The sequence below is a fragment of the Biomphalaria glabrata genome, chromosome 6 (genome assembly GCF_947242115.1).
Source record: "Biomphalaria glabrata chromosome 6, xgBioGlab47.1, whole genome shotgun sequence".
In the NCBI taxonomy this organism is placed as follows: Eukaryota; Metazoa; Mollusca; class Gastropoda; family Planorbidae; genus Biomphalaria; species Biomphalaria glabrata.
The window spans coordinates 27,176,772-27,194,857 of record NC_074716.1 but is presented as its reverse complement, the minus strand read 5'-3'; the positions used below and the strand labels follow the sequence as shown (position 1 = coordinate 27,194,857).

At 38.0% G+C, this 18,086-nt stretch overlaps 1 protein-coding gene across 2 annotated transcripts; it reads left to right on the top strand.

Moving 5' to 3' along the window:
- The first annotated feature begins 9,867 nt into the window (after nucleotides 1-9,867).
- LOC106070608 (POU domain, class 3, transcription factor 1-like) lies at nucleotides 9,868-17,845 on the top strand. Of its 2 annotated transcripts, XR_008778583.1 has the most exons (3): nucleotides 9,868-10,125; nucleotides 10,373-12,142; nucleotides 14,788-17,845. XR_008778583.1 is itself a non-coding variant. In XM_013230551.2 (2 exons), exon 2 carries the CDS (start codon nucleotides 10,415-10,417, stop codon nucleotides 11,762-11,764), a length of 1,350 nt encoding a protein of 449 aa, XP_013086005.2. In that variant the 5' UTR covers nucleotides 9,868-10,125; nucleotides 10,373-10,414; the 3' UTR covers nucleotides 11,765-17,845. The 2 variants fall into 2 exon arrangements, 1 of the variants encoding a protein (XP_013086005.2); XM_013230551.2 differs by having other exon boundaries at nucleotides 10,373-17,845.
- The last annotated feature ends 241 nt before the right edge of the window (nucleotides 17,846-18,086 follow it).

Here is an 18,086-nt window from a genome sequence, read left to right as displayed (position 1 = left end):
CCTAGTGTGTGAAGTCAGTCCTGAACTGTTGAACCCAGTGCAAGCCCGGAACGAGACGGAGAGCAAGTGCAAGAGTTGATACGGTGTTATCGGAGAGATATTTGTACAGTCTTGTGTTACGTGCTGCCAATTGTACAGTATTGGCTGTTATTTATTCAACTATTAAAGTGTTACGTTACTTTGGAGCCCTGAGTTGTCAAGTTCTTTAAGTTGGTGGTGTATGGTGCAGTTTGCAGAGAGCCTGGATAGTGAAATTCGTAACAGTATTAAAATTTCACCTAAAATAAACAAAATTAAATCAAAAGATCAGTCACTAAACTCCGACCCCCCCCCCCCCCCCCCCAGGGGGAGGATTTCATTTCGGAGGGGGGAGGGTTGACCCCCCCCCCCGCCTGGCTACGCCCATGATATACATATTGTACAAATGTTACTTTTAAGTCTTGAATACAATTTCCGTTTCGTCAGTTCTGTCAGTTATCTAAAACTAATACCTTAGAAAACCTCTAATTGACTAGAGCTTCACATTTCACATGTTATGTCTCCTGTTCAAAACAATGTTAATTCCTTGGGATAGCCACAAAATCAGAGTGCTTACAGTAAACTTTTTCTTTTAACAAAGATGACAAATGTCAGCGAGGTAGATCTAAGCTGTAAGATATAGGGATCTCTTTGGGATCATTGGGATCTCGCCTGGGGTACTGCAGCGATACAGAAAAGAATAACACAAGGGTTGAGGGGGGGGGGGGAGACATAAACATGGGAGACAACGCAAGGAGTAGGGGAGAGAAGTTGCATGTCCTCGAGACATGTTAAAAGGTTGTTAAGCCACGGGGTGGGGGGGGGGGGGCGAATTGAGGTAGATCCTTGGAAACTGATGAACAACTAAGGGGTGATCTTTTGATTCATTAGGAAAAGAAAGTTGCACATGGGACAAAATACAGTCGGCATGATGGAGTGCATTCGATCTTTCACTTTGTTTGAAACAGTTTTTTACAAATAATCTATTCAACTCATAGTAGTACCAAAGCCATGTGCAGAGTACATCTGTATACATGTAGAGCTATAGGTGTGTTTTTAAATATAAATGAAACACTTATGAAAATGTAGCCACTATGTGATCATCACTTGGTAAAGGGAGCTTATTCTTAAAAGATTTTTCAGTGAGTTGTCTCCCTTGCCAACACCCATATATATATATATATATATATAGTTTAGTTATTAAGGTCTGCACTTTAGTTTTTGCTTCCGAATGCAATAAATGTGTTATAGTGTGTGCCTCGATGTTTCGTTTGTTTTTTCCTCAGAGCAGCTTTTTTCGGCATATAAGTTAATAAGTAAATATTACCTATGACTATTCTGTCTGCAGGGGTATAAATAATAGATGCTGTTAAATTAAACCTCAAAGAACTCCGCGGCACTTGTAGATAAAAGAGTATATTTATGACGTTGAAAAATAATAATAATGCTAATGATGATGATGGCGATAACAATAATAGTAAGAATACTAATAATAATTGAGGGGACTAACGACAAAGAATTTTGTTTCTTTAACAAAGCTTGACCTTCACAGGGCCAAAGAATGAAAATTAATTTCTTTCTATAGTAAATAAATAAATAAATAAGTACTAAAAATGACAGCAAAAAATAAAAAAAGATGTGAACATCTTGACTTAGAAATTGAGCGAGTTTGCACTAAAGACGTCGGAATGCTAAGGCGAATGGACGTGCCTGTGTGTGTGTGTGTGTAAGGTGTCATCACTTGACACCTTCACCTCTGTCTCCTCAACGCCTGTCTGACCTGGAGCTTGCAGCACGGTGATGGTGTAATGATACTACCAGAAGTCGTAGGTCGCGAAAATTAGCAGTAACAAGCTCCTAACCCACAAACATACACACACACGCACACACACACATATATATATATATATATATATATATACTATAAAGCAGAAAGTAAGGCGTATGTATGTATGTATGTATGTATGTATGTATGTATGTATGTATGTATGTATGTATGTATGTATGTATGTATGTGACGAATAGAAATCAAAACCGTTCCTTGGTTACTAACTTAGACCGTAGTGTATGTATTGTAGCCCTAAAACAATCTTAAGACCCTCAAAAAATAATAAAGATGTCCGACTCTATTAAAGCTATAGTATTTATGAATCTAGGCCATGTTTACAATGTTGGCATGAGAAAAGATCGAAAGGATTTAGATCTAGATATAATTTTAGGAACTACACTTTGCGCAGATAGTTTTTTACTTTGACACATGAAAATACAAAGGAAGGTAAATAGATTTCATTATACAATAAATTTAACATTCAAATTTGTGCTTCAAAACCATTTTAAACATAAATTAGTTCCTTATATCTGTGACTACAGATTTCCTGACGAACATTCTTTTATTAGACAATACCGTAGGCGTAATGTTACACATCTTTCCATCCCTAGATCTAAAACTCTAATTCAACTCTAATATGATAAAATTTCTCTTCGCACAGATAGTTTTATACTTTAACACATGAACATACTAATTATAGTCCATTCATTTCATATTTCGATCAAATTAACATTCAAATTTGGTTTTCTAAAGCATTTTTAATACATTCGACTCATTCGTTTACGAAAGCTGCGAAGCCGATTTGAGATAGGCCTATGTTCATTCATGAATCGCGTACTAAAAATTATTTCGTTTAATTGTTTACTTTATAATCCCATTCATTTAACAAAGCTATCGCTCTTTTCGTTTTTAATAGATATGAATGTATCGACTTCGGGTAAACCCATTTTTGCAAAACAAATTTTATTTTCGTAGCGAAAGAGAAAAAACTTGAAAGGATCATTAGCTAAGTTTTAACATAGGCCTACATCTAAATCCAATCTACTAGATTAGTAAACACAAACTTAGACCCGAAGGCCGCGGGTAATGTCAGGCTAGTATATATATCATGGGCGTAGCCAGGAGGGGGGGCTTCTTGGGGTTCAACCCCAAACCCCCCCCCTGAAGCTGCGGGGGGGGGGGGGGGGGAACGGAATTAAGTGACTGATTTTTGCTTTCATTTTGTTTATTTTAGGTGAGATTTTAATACTAAATCATCACTTACCACAGCACAGCCGAGGGGGTTTTGAGTTAAAAACCCTCTACCAGGGGGTTTTGAATTTAAAAACTCCCTACCAGGGGGTTTTGAGTTAAAAAAACCCTACAAGGGGATTTTGAGATTTTAAAAAGCCCTATCAGGGGGTTTTGAGAAACAAATCCCTCTACCAGGGGGCTTTGAGTTTAAAACCCCCTACAGGGGGTTTTGTTTTAAACCCCCTACAGGGGGTTTGGAATTTTAAACCCCCTACCAGAGTTTTTGCAGTTAAATCCCCCCCCTTCTATAAAACAAAACAAAAAAAAATGCAAACAACAATCCCCAAATTCCAACAGCACAGTTAAGGAAGATTTTGATTTTAAACCCCCTCCAAAATTTACGATAAACCCCCTCTTCAGTATAAAAAAGCAAATTACACATTCAAAATTCTATGAGGGGTTTAATTCAAATGGGATTTTGAGTTTAACCCCCCCCCCCTTCCAGTTGGGGTTTGAAGCTAAAAAGTACCTCTTCAATATAAAAAAAAAGCAAATTACACACTATAAAATCTATGAGCGTAGCCAAATGGGTTTTGAGTTTAAATCCCCTCCTCCAGATGGCTTTTTCTTTAAAGTTTAAAACCCCTCCAGATGGTTTTGAGTTTAAAATTCCCCTACAGAGCGTTTAGAGTTGAAAACCTCTCTCTTCAATATTATTTTAAACCAAATTCTATGATCGTAGTTAAATGGGGTTTTGAATTAAAAAAAAACAACAAAAAAACTCCAGCGATTTTTTAGTTTAAAACCCCTCAACAGATGATTTTGACGAAAAAACTTTCCATTTCGATATAAAATCTAAAGCAAAATACAGGCACGTAATTCCAAAAGCGTAGTCAAGAAAGGTTACACATTTCTACCAGTGGCTGGGCTCCATTCATAAAGTGTGAATAGTCTTCTGCCGAAAGTGAAAAACATTAAATGTGGCTCAACAAAGATGGCTAAGACAGATTTTAGGAGTCAGTCATAGAGATCAGGTCTAAATAAAAAAAAAATCATATGCCGAGTCGAATCCTTAGTAAGGTTGTGACAGAGCGTCGCATGAGGTTTTGCGGGACATGTTCTCCGACAAAATGAATTACGCAAAATAAGAGTTGCGGAAATAGCTTGCCGGAAAATGCGCCGAACGGCGCAGGAGGGTCTAAGTCAGTAAGAATAGCACATTAGGTTTTTGAAATAAAACTTTTTTAATAGCAAGATAATGCACTGTAGATACCTCAGAATATGCATTTTGTTGGCTTTCAGTACCAGAAAATACTGCTCGGCGGCGTGACTTCGCCCCGCGCTTTGGGAGCGCTGCGAGCTCCCTCAGACCCCTTTGCTAGCAAGGGCGGGGAGTCTACAATAAACAATAAACGTCTTCCGAAAGGGTCAGAATGTAATAAAGATTAATTATGTACACACACACACATATATAAATTTTTTTCCGCCGGGGGTGGGCGGCGGGGGGAATCCATGATATATATATATATATACATACGTATTATATGATCCTTACTTTGATCCTCAAAACAACCAATAAATGTGGCAGGACTTTCTAAACAGCTGTGATGGTACAAACTACAAACTACGCTGTAAACGCAGAAACAACAAACACTCATACGACTCGAAATTGTGTGATTGCAGAGACCTAAGACAATTGTTGCAAAGAGCTAAACAAATATTTTTTTTTTTTTTTAGAAGCTCCGAAGGGGGAAAAGAATGTATTAGTTCTCTGTGGTCAGTCTCTCAGTCATTCCGTCCGTCACGCTTAGATCTTAAAAACTAGAAAAGATATTTCATTACATTTCGCACTTTGCCAAGTTTTGGTGCAACGGTTATTTTTTTGTCTTCTCAAAACAAAATACTTGGTTTCTTAAATTAAAAGTTAAAAAAAACAACACCTTTCTTATAGCTATTTCTTGCGGATTGCATAGGACAACACCATACGTACATATAGCAGTATAAATACCACTATCGTTCTTCTCTACACTGGTATGACAGTTAGGCAAATATCTATTATATTTTCCAAAATAATGTTTGAAAATATTTATAATAATAATTGATGTATTTTTTCTTATTCGAGCTACCAAGCAATTCACTGAATACTTTTTTTTTTGTTTTGTTTAAAAAGAAATAATGACTATTGATAGGCCTATAGTCTTACGATGTTACATCTTTTAATGGAAGATTGAATAAACAATATATCGTACTATCTTACATGGCCACAGGCTCCTTTAGACACTTGACCCAAGGGAAGGACTTCAATAGGACATGAATAACATTGACTGTTCCTCAACCATCCATTACATGATCAGTTCATGACATTCAGGAGGCGCGGTGGCTGAGCGAACCCTGGTGAAGACCGGGATTTTTTTTATTTCGGGATCTTCGGGCGCCTCTGACTCCACCTAGCTCTAATGAGTGACTCTAATGGGTACCTGACATTAGTTGGGGAAAAGTCAAGGCGGTTGGTCGTTGTGCATGGCCACATGACATTCTCGTAGGCCACAGAAACAGATGACCTATAGACCGCAAGGTCTGAAAGGGAAACTTTACTTTACTTACTTGTTCCATGACATTCAACATTCCAGGCGTCACTGAACGTAGCACGAGTTTAAGACAATCAGATCATCAAATGCATAGGAATATTAACAATGTAATAATAGTCATGATAACATTAATGTATCTCTGTAAGAGTCGAAAGTCGCACTCCCTATTAACTCCAGAACTGATCGCCTAATTCACCTAACTGATAGAAACCAGATCCTCATTTCTAGAGACTCTAAATACAACAGTAGAAGCTGAGTTGGGGGGGGGGGGTGAGATAGAGATATTCTAAGACTATGTAAGATTTCACTCTTTATCTATCTATCTATCTATCTATCTATCTATCTATCTATCTATCTATCTATCTATCTATCTATCTATCTATCTATCTATCTATCTATCTTTCTATCTATCTATCTATCTATCTATCTATCTATCTATCTATCTATCTATCTATCTATCTATCTATCTATCTATATATCTATATATCTTTCTATCTATCTATCTATCTATCTATCTATCTATCTATCTATCTATCTATCTTTCTATCTATCTATCTATCTATCTATCTATCTATCTATCTATCTATCTATCTATCTATATATCTTTCTATCTATCTATCTATCTATCTATCTATCTATCTATCTATCTATCTATCTATATATCTTTCTATCTATCTATCTATCTATCTATCTATCTATCTATCTTTCTATCTATCTATCTATCTATCTATCTATCTATCTATCTATCTATCTATCTATCTATCTATCTATCTATCTTTCATCTATCTATCTATCTATCTATCTATCTATCTATCTATGTATCTATCTGTCTATCTATCTATCTATCTATCTATCTATCTATCTATCTATCTATCTATCTAGTACTGTATAGCTCAAGACCTAGTTAAGGATGATGCTACAGTCATTTTGAAATTCAATCTTAAATTCTTGATCATATTGTTGACAATCTAGATCAAACCCCATGACCGGAGGGAGTGGGGGGGGGGGGGCGGCTAAATCTAATCTGAAGGTGGCTTGACTAATTGAAGGTCAATGAATGTTCTTTTACACCTGAATGTCATTGGAAGTCAAGTGAACTAGGTCTCGCTTACTCATTGAAATATAGAGACGGGTTTTGAACACAAACCATTAGAATTGTGCTCGTTTAGATTTAACACCTTAATCGTTGACTGAGTGGTCGAGAGGTGAAGTACGTGGCTGTTCATTCGAGGGTCAGGAGTATGAATCCTGGAGGTGGGTCTGGTTTGTATGCAGAATATAATAACGGATTTGAGTCATCCAAATCTAAATAGTAACTGACTTTTTTTTTCTTTCGGTGTAATGAAGATGAATGGTCTTGGTGCTAGCCTCAATAGCTGCCCTGCTGTTTGATATGCGCTCTGGACTGTCGTCTCGTTGGCCCCGGGTTTCGAACCCAGCCAGCCGCCATCCCACTGGAGGTTTGGGCTGAGATGTAGTCATCTTCAATTCGGAAGCAACAAGTCAAACAAACCTATCTCCCTTGTAAACCCTGGTCCACAGAAACTGATAAACCATACTTCACCCCTCTCCTGCAAGACTGCCAAGTGACCAGTGAACCTGAGCACCTAACTGTCCTTCCATCAGCACAGCTACACAAAGTAAGAACGTAATAATGTTGCATATTAAAATAACTATATAAAATTCTGAAAAGGAAATAAGACTTTATAAAAAATAAAAGTATTACCTTTACGAATAAGCGTCTACATTTAAATATTTCCAGTAATTTTACATACTTAGAATTGAACAGTTCAGCTAATTATTCAACCTTGATCTAATAGATTTGTACCTTTTATTTGATTCAAATACTTTTTAGAATTGATCATTGTGCTTTCAAAATGTCTATATTATCATTACTACATTTTTGTAAAATTATTTTTTTTAAAGTTATCATTATATCATGACAATTCAGCTAGGGCTTGCTAGGGGACATCCTGTTTAAAGCTATACTTCTAATGTGAGTGCCAACAGTTTACAGAAGCTCAGTAACCAGTGTTGAAAATGTATATTTTCATTATTGTGGTGGCCGTATTGGACCTAATAAGCTTTTTTTTTAAATTTCAACCTAATTTCAAGGTCTATTAATGCAATTATGTAGAAAAAAATATATCATTAATAGAAAATAAAGAAAATTAGGGTACCTGAGGTGTTTGCTACCTTAAATTACTTTTCATCTTTCTATCTTTTTTCTTTCTTTCTTTGAATTGTAAACTCTGATCTCTATAGTCTCCCTTTAGTTGTAGCCTCAAGTTCTACTTTGTTCAAAATGTGCCATTCAGTGCCAAGTACAGTGAACACAGACATAGGCCTAATTAGTAGATAGGAAAATATTGGCCTAATATTGACTTATAAATATAGTCAAGACATATAAATATAGTTCTAGTATAGATATATAAATATAAGCATATGGTGGCTGAGTGGTTATGCACTTGTCTTCCGAACCTAGGGTCCTGGGTTCGAATCTCAGTGAAGGCGGGAATTTCAAATTCGGGATTTTTAGGGCGCCCATGAGTCTACCCAACTTAAAAGGGTACCTGACTTTAGTAAAAGCGATTGATCGTTGTGCTGGCCACATGACACCCTGCTCGTTAACCGTTGGCTAAAGAAACAGTTGACTTTAACATCATCTGCCTTATAGATCGCAAGGTCTGAAAGGGGAATAATAATAATAAATATATAAATGTAAGCCTAGTATATTTATACATGACATATATATATATATATATATATATATATATATATATATATATATATATATATATATATATATATATATATATATATATATATATATATATATAGGCCTAGTACAAATATGATCAATATAGGCCTAGTATAGTATATAAATACGGGCCTAGTATAGTTGTATAAAGCCAGGCCTAGTATAGTTCTATGAATATAAGCTTAGTGTAGATAGGAATATCATATTTTCTTTAAATTTAAAAGTCTACATTTAGCTTCCTAGAGTTCCAGAAATGAGGAACACAATCGGGTTATTCTAAATGATCCTACAAGATTACAAGGCTTCAATGGTCCACCATACTGTGTGCTTACTTGTAGGTTGTCAAAATAACCCATAAACACCCAAATTAAGTCTATCGAAATACGCCACTGGATAATCATCCCCCCCCCCTCCGGACGGCCAATAAGCTCATTGACTTTGAGCTTGATCAGACACCGGGTCCACTCAGTTAGCCTGTGCTGGAGATAAGCGGAGACCAAATCACCACTGGTCAGCCTCCATCTTGTCTTCCTATTAGATCAAGCTAACGAGGCTGTAGCGGCTATTAATTTGCAACTAATTACTTTGTTTTCAAACCCATTACACTCTCGTTTTTAAAACAGACACGCCAAGGAAAATGCCCCCCCCCCTTTTTCCCCGACGCTTTTTCTTGTTTATATTTCATAGTTGTTGCTCGGTCTCTCAGATTATCACTAGATTTTCTTTAAAAGGGGGGGGGGGGGGTAGTAACATTTGAGCAACAAGACTTTGGAGAAGGAACGAATATAATAGCAAGTTAGATTTGGTGAGTAGGGCGAACGTAATGGTTGGAATAGGTTCCTTCCTAGCAAGAAGGGGAAAGTTACTCTCGCTTGATGTCAAACTTGTCTGAGAAGACAGCATACGACCTTTCTTGGCTTGCACCAGTTTCCACATGTCACTCTCTTAACAAACACTTAGCCCAGCCCTTAAGCCGCGCCTCCTTGGAGATGATAGCCCCGCCCCGGAATCTGACACACACCACTCTATGTTTACTGTGCGCTGTGACCCAGTTTTGAAAGCCTGGAGAACAGACGAAGGAATAGTGTCTAGGAAAACTGAAAAGGCGAGATTTGGATATAAGATATTTCGCTTGCTTCTCCCAAATCATTCTCTAACTTAGAAAAGGCTTTCATCGCAAGAAGTGAACACAAAATCGTATTTTTGCATCGGTAAAAATATTTTCAAGTATTGGTCATGAATGCTGAACACACACGAGTTCCTCGAGCAAGATCGATACGGCCACACGAGGCGAGTCCATCTCCCCGCCAGTAAAGCCGCTGTGCCAGGCCGGGCCAATCAGGAGTCGGCATGTGAAGTTGGGGGGACTGTAATTTAATCTAATGATTTGTCAATCATCGCAGACGTCGACCAATGAAACAGAAGGCAGGGCCCCTCATCAGGGATGTTAATGCTTCGCGGTGAACTCGAAAGACTCACAACGCATGAATAACGCAGAAGGATACCAGCTTGATTTTTGCAAGTCTGATTGGGACTCGCTATTGTGGAGTGTACACATTCGCCCCTTCCTTACCGCAGCTGACTATTTGTGTGTGTCTTGCCGTCTGGAAGTAGATTAGCTCCAATTCTAATTCTGTGGACAGCTGATTTTTACTGTTACAAAAAGAAGTGATTGCTAAGACGCGCGGTTTGCTAATGTGAGTTTCAAATCAACATAGAAATACATTTTTTAAGCTTTCGTTTTTTTTTCTCTTCAATATTTAATTTCCTTAATATAATTGTCTTTCTATACCAAGAAAATAAATTGTAAAAAGCCTAGATCAAGCTTTAGATTTAAAAAGCTAATTCTAGATTATGTTCTAATAGTTCTAGACCTAGTAGTGGATACAGGACACGATGTTGCCGCGGTGTGTGTAAATACCGGTCCATTATTTCTGTTTTCAGGTTGGGCGTTCCACTGAAACCATAGCTTTGGATTGCTACAGTATGGCGGCACCTAGCGCGTCATTATATTTGCCGTCTAGTGTGCCGTCGTCACTCAACACCGGTCAGCCGATGACCAATCACGGGATGCATGTGCCGTCTGGACAACAGTACCGGGACATCCCCGAGATGAAGTACATACCTTCTCAGCACCATCAGTCCAATGGTCACGGCTCTCACCTCGGCCAGCACCACAATCCCTGGTTGAGTCCGAGTCCCCACGGGGACGTGGGTCACTGGGCGAACATGGGAAATCTGCACCACCAGGACATGAAGGTCAGCCCGGTGGGAAATATGGATAGTCACGGAGGCACCTTGCACCACCGCCCGCAACCCCACCATCAAATGCAGGTGGCCCCTCAGCACTGGCAGATGCCACCTCTTCAGAATCTGTCCTCGCTCCAGAACCCGAACCACCCGATGCAGCACCAAGGATACACAATGAACATGAATGGAATGATGTCTCCCTCCCACCAAATGCATCACGTTCTCAGAGACCCCGATCACGATCTCGACCCACACCCACCTTCAGATGAAGACGCTCCTACTTCTGACGATCTTGAAGCCTTTGCCAAACAGTTTAAGCAACGGCGAATCAAACTCGGCTTCACCCAGGCAGACGTTGGTCTCGCGCTGGGAACTTTGTACGGGAATGTTTTCAGTCAAACGACAATATGCAGGTTTGAAGCCCTGCAGCTTAGCTTCAAGAATATGTGCAAGCTGAAGCCGCTGCTCCAGAAATGGCTAGAAGAAGCGGACTCTACGACAGGATCGCCTACAAACATTGATAAAATCGCCGCTCAAGGTAGGAAGAGGAAGAAACGGACGAGTATTGAAGTCACCGTAAAAGGGGCGCTGGAGAGTCATTTCATGAAGTGCCCAAAGCCTTCGGCCCCCGAGATAACTCATCTGGCTGACCAGCTGCAGCTGGAGAAGGAAGTGGTAAGAGTGTGGTTCTGTAATCGAAGGCAGAAGGAGAAGAGAATGACCCCTCCTGGCAACATTGGCCCTAATGGGGAGATCATCATGCCCGACGGGAACGACGACTCCTCTGTTAACGACGGCAGTCCCTTACATGACTCTTGCAGCCCGATTCACAGCGGCGGAGGAGGAGGCGGCTCCCCTGTCATGTCTAACTACGGCAGCTCGCTACCGCCTCACTCCATGAACCACTCTGGGTCTTCGCCCATGTCTCAGGTGTCCTCACTGTTGTCATACTCCATGGGCGGACATCCGCATCACCCTCAGCTCCACCAGGGGTCTCACACGCCTCCACCGCCCGTGCCACACCATTACCAGCTCCAACAGCACCACAATCCTCTGGCGCTCAAGCACTCCCCGCCGCCCCACTGACTAGCGGCCGAGGAGTCGCACCATCATCGGTACGTCGACTCCTACGGTGGAGCAAACCACCACGACGACTACGCCCCATACTCGCCAAGGTAAAAAGAATCTTCCCTTACACTAAGTAAGGCTTCTTTGACCTCTAAATAGTCAGTTCTCTCTTCTGATCGACATGCCGTTGCCCGCCTTGGCTTTCACGGCGCCAGGTCAATTTGTTTGTTTCTATTTCTAAACAAGAAATTCACTAAGTCATAAAAGTCAGAATTTTGTTTCGCTTTTCAAACGCTTTTCCGGTTCAAACTGAGATGTGTACATATTGATATGTGCCCATTCACTGCCCCCACCAGGAGGAACATTGCCATGAACAGGCCTTATCTTCAACACTGTGTAAGTAGGTCAAACTTAATTGAACTCACCTAGATCTAATTAAATTGACACTTCTACTAATCATTCATATACAGGTGAAAACATTTCACAGCAAACTTTGACAGTTAAACATAAAACTTTAATATAACACCAGAAGACACTTATTTGTTTTTCTATCTGTGTATTCTGTAATTTCAAGACATTTAAAAAACAAACGGAATGACTAGAGTTAACCTAAATATTAACTGGAGCATGTGTGCGAGTGTCTGCGATGTGTTATTTGGAGCATGTGTGCGAGTGTCTGCGATGTGTTATTTCTTGTTGATTATTTATACCCAACTACAGATAAACTTTCTACTATCAACTCAATTAATTATATTATAAGATCACGCATTTTTTAAAATTATTTGTCTATATTTTTTTTAACGCTTTCTGTATAAAAATAATTGGTAATAATGAACAATTTTTTAAATCAGTTTTGTACTTTTCAGTCATTTAACCCTAAATTTAAGTTATTCTAACATTCATATAATACATTAAAAATATATTTTGATGTTTGGCATGGCTATATTCCTAGGAACCGCATCCTCCCTCCGTTTCTGTGTTAGGTCCTAGTATCCTCCGTCAAAGAGACAGTTTCAGTAGGTGATGATCAGGTCAACATGCTCACTTCAACGATCTATTAAACACCTCCCAAAAACATCTCCCAGTTTACCAGCGCCCATCTAAAAAAAAAAAAAAAAAGAAAAAGCTTATGGGGGTCTGGCGGCGACGAAACAGCGCTATAATACGTAGCGGAAATCCGAAGCGCCAAAATTAATGTTCCGTTCAAAGCCGAGTGTGTCTTCAGCCGTGTCGGATATCAACAACAGCAGACGATGTGTGATTTACGGCAAGGGAGAGAATTCAAGTTGGCAAGATATGAAAGAAATTAGGAACAAGGGAATGAAAAGAATTTTTTTTTTTTTTAAAAAAAAAGATGATATTAAAAAAAGAGCATTGCAGTAGCCATTTCTGAAAACTATAATAGTTATTTTTTGTCACGCTGGTTAGGTTTTTTTTTAAAAAAGAGGATGTGTGAGATGGCGTTCACCATATCAGTCCATCTGATATCACTCGCACTGTGCGCATCTTTCCGTCTTGCTCTGGACAAAAGAGAAACTACCGTGATGGTGATGATGGCCACTGAAGATCCTGGGAGTCGCGATAACATTCAGCACCAAGAAACCTGATACTCTTAAAGTTCATCTAGCGGTGTAAGATCTAGTCTTTATTAAGTCCGCGAGACGGTACATCAGACCCACTGTAAAGACATTGAGTTTAGGAACAGATTAGAAGCCGTAATATAAAATGTGCCTCGAATCAGGACGTACTAACTGTTCGTCGCTTTATTTACGTTGTAAAGTTCTGGCTTTTTTTTGTTCTCTGTACAAACATAATAAAAGAAGGGGGCGTGGTGGAAAACGAGAGACTTAAGAATGAATGCAAACAAACAGCTATTTAGAATGTAGGCTGCATCTACGAAGACCTAGACTGCTGCTAGATATAACATGCCGCCACACTCTTCATGAAACATTTGTCAAGACAGAAACAATTAAAGATCACTTGATTCCCGTGTACAATTAATAAAAATCTTACATGCCAATCATTGCGCTGTGCTGTAATATTTTATAATTAATTTTTTAAATCATTAAAAAAATATAGAACCATTGGAACATCTAAATTAAATGTTATTTGATACAGTGGAAATACTAAAACATAAAAACAGAGAGAAGAGAGGACTAGAGGCTATCCTAGTCTGGTTCCAGTGACCTATAAAACAAATCTAGTTTAATTCCTAAAAAAAAAACAATTTTCGGTTTATGTCGATGTATTACTTCTTTAGATTTCTAGCAGTCATCGACTATCACAAGTTACAAACTTTTGATTTTATTAAACCTCAGATTCAAAACAATCTTTGTGTACAGTTACATTTTGTAACAACTATTTCATTTCATCCAATTTACTTTGTAAATGACAGCAAAACGAGTAAATATTTTGTTTCAATACCATTGAATGTTCCATTTTTGTCCACTCTCTAAGTTGAGCTTATATAATTTATATTTTTTTTTATTGAAGTCAGTATACACAAAGATATTATCAAATTTTATAAAAAATTATATTATTATTATTATTTTTTTTAATCTTTCAAGGCTCTAGCCTAGACCTAGACCTGGGGGAGACAGTTTTAAAATTTGTCATGTTTTGGTTTATTTAATTTTTTTATTTTTGTAAAATGCATTTCTTAATGTTGATTTACTTTTTAACTTTAAAAAATTTTTGACAATAAGATAAAAGGCTAGGGGTTATCTTCTCCGTATGTGTGTGTGTAAAGGAGTTACAATTGGTTTTAACTGAATGTGATGATTTTGTTAGACACCTAACACAAGTTGACTACACAGCAACACACAAATACCCTGCACAGTTACTGTTGTTTTTTTTTTTTTTAAATCATTAGATTGGCTCACAATTTTTTTTTATAAATAGATATTTGTCCAACTATTTGACTAGACGCTCAGGACACTAAAAGTTTGTGTTAGACCGTCTTCTCTATTCTATTTGCTCGTGTTCCATACAAATGTTCACATTCCAAAGACGATCTTTCAATCACAACTGTTTGGCTTCAGACACTGAGCTGACGAGCTGGAAACGAGTTGAAAAAAACTAGCTTCTAGAATTCTGTGAGATGGTAAATAGCTTCTCTGTCTGATTTCTTATAAGATATTCATGTTTTAGAGTTCATTTGTCAAGCGGAATAACACAAATAAAGTACTCTTGAAAGTTAATTTTAAAAAAAATCCATTTTATTTTGAAAAACACAAACTAGAACTATCCCTTATTGTTAAAGTACTCCACCATTTTTGTTTTCAATGAATGTGTATGTGTAGCATGCTTCCAGCACACACACACTCGGGAGACACTCGGTTACACAAACACGCTGACACATTCTAAAGGAACACATCATTCATACTTCTTGTGTCCTAACACATTAATGTCAAGTGGCCAAGATTGACTGCGGGTCTAATGGAATACCTTGAGGTTTTTGTGTCTCCTTTTTAGTTAACAAAAAATATTATAAGACTAAAAAAAACGCAGAAGAAAAAAATTCCCGTTAGCTTCGAGACAAACGCCTCTCATAGAAGCTCTAGATCTGAAAGTATGGAGCGGGCTCTTGTCCACTATACTAGTGGCGGACAGTGTCTGTTAATGACACTTTCTACCCCTTCCTTTTTTTTTTTTTCATTTTCTGTGATCTTTCTACCTTCCATTCAATGAGCTGTTTACTTCAGCAGTCAGAGCAGAGTCTGCTAAGTCAAAGGGCTACCTTTGGAACTAGCCATTACTGTTGAACTATTGATTCTTACACTTTGAGCTGTGCTACATCTCGGCCCCTTGAGTTCATTCCTTGCCATAATTCTATTCCACAATTTGTTTTGTTTGGACCCCGTGGTGATGTTTCTGTTGTATATTTTTGTTTGTTTTTGTTTTAAATTATTCATTCCATTGGCTTTGTTTTTTTTAATGCAAAAAATGTATTTTCTTTAAATTCAATATTATATTAAAATACAAATTTATTGCAGTATATCAAAAGACATTGTTTCATTTTTGGTAAATAATATACGATTAGAAATAATATCAATATCAATAATATTTACATCATTATCGCTAGATATAGGCACACTTATTCTTAATCTTTATAATCGAAGACATTGCCATGAATATAGCTACAGTACAATCAAACTACTCCCAAAGTCCACCCAAACGAATTGTTTTATAAGTAGAATGATGACTTTGCTAGCTACCGACGTGCAGGAGGTCTCTGGACTCAGGCATAATGGCCTTCGTCTTGAAAATGAACGAGTTTGTGTCATGTGGGGAATTTGTGTGAAACTTGGAGGAGGTTGCAATGTACAGTCTCTACTATAAACATGCACCATACACGTACTGTGTTTGTGTTTGGTTGCCTTCACAAAGTCTCATTGAAGAGTTTATTTAGAACAAACTTTCATTCCTCAACACCAGTCACACGATGTACAACATCTGAAGGAGAATCTAAAATATTATGACTAGTTTACTTCTGGTAATTACATCATAATACATGTAGTCCTAATATAAATAAAACCGAAACTGGCTTTGGCGATATCGTAATTAATTATATGTAATTACAGAATTAGAAGGTAGCGTCAGACAATGTAAATATATCAATATTGAGATGTGGGAACTCTCTTAGGGCTTATCAAACAAACGAACACACATTATTTTAGTCTATGTTTAATTCTTCAAAATTCGTATTCAAACACAACTTCAAGACTTTAGTAGACCACCTTTTGTTAACGGTTAACCCATTCTCTACTCTATATTATAATAAATACTTTTTTGTTGTTGCTTTGTTTAGAGATGTCATCAAAGCTAACATTAACCCATAACATGCGTTGTTGAGATAAAAAAACGTTTTAAAATGGTCTCTTCTAGGAGGTGGCTCCAGAGTGGACCATCTGGACGGGTCTGGGACCTGAACTATCCTTGAAATGTCGGTGTCCATGGTTTCACCATCTCAACGATGTCTGAATGTGAGACAACTTAAGTCTGTCACGTATCACTGCTTTCCTCCACTCCTGACAACTTAAAACTTTCTCCCTCTCCGTTACCCCCCCCCCCCCCGTCTATCCGTGTTGTATTTGTTCGAGATGGTTCTGTACCTCCTGGTGACAGTCCCCTTCACATAAGAAGAGGTTTTATTGTTTTTTTCTTAGAAATATTGAACAAAACTAAGAGCGCGCGCATGCCCCGTGACCCAATTTCGATCTATTTTTAGAAGAGACAAGCATCATGGGAAAACATTTCGTAACACCTATTTTCAAAACATGTTAGACAGTACGTCAGTTTATTCATTGTGTACAGTGAGCAAATGATGTCTGCACCTTTTTGTACAGTGAGCAAATGATGTCTGCACCTTTTTGTACAGTGAGCAAATGATGTCTGCACCTTTTTGTTTTGCTTGTCTCTTTGGTGAAAGCTTCTTGAACTGATCTATCTTCATACTTAGATACAATATCTTCAGACTTAGATACATTATCTCCATACTTAGGTACATTATCTCTATACTTAGGTACAATATTTCCATTCTTAGATACAATATCTCCATATCTAGGTGCAATATCTCCATATCTAGGTACAATATCTCCATACTTATGTACAAGAGGTCAGCAGAGAATGGAATCGGTCCTAGTTTGGACGCGGGGTCATTGCCACGACTGTCCTAAGCGCATACCATACGACCTGGCACTATGCAAATGTTCAGAATTAACTTTGTTTTTAATATTTCTGAAGCTGTATATCCCGATATTCCTATATTGTGTGGCCCTATCGATTAATTAATTAATTAATTAATTATTATTTATAAAAAACAATAACATGGGTTTGCTTTATAGTGACATCCCTTAAAGTTTTCACTATTGTCTTTCTTTTTAAACTCTTTTTGACAATATTTCTATACTTTCATAAATCAGAAGACGACAAAACTCTTACATTTCCAAAAAACAACATCAACAACAACAAAACACTCAAGATGTGGCTGTATAAAAATGTGTGATCTAGATTCGTATCAATCCCGGCGCCCTTTGGATTATGTCTCCCGGGGCTCTATCATGAAGAGTTTGCCACACGGGCCTAGTGGGGGGGGGGGGGGGAAATGAACAATGGTGGCCCAACGAAATGAACAAGTGAAATAAAAAAAACCAACTGAAACGATAAATATCTAGGGCCTCCAGGGAGAAGTCAAAGCAGAAAATCAGTGTCGAAATTAGAGACTCATTACTCACTCACACCCAATCTCAGTAGTACTAACTCACAATAGAATTTTGCAAAACTCTTTTTTTGTGTGTTAATATAGTTCCTCTATTTTTGACCAGCTATGTAGTATATA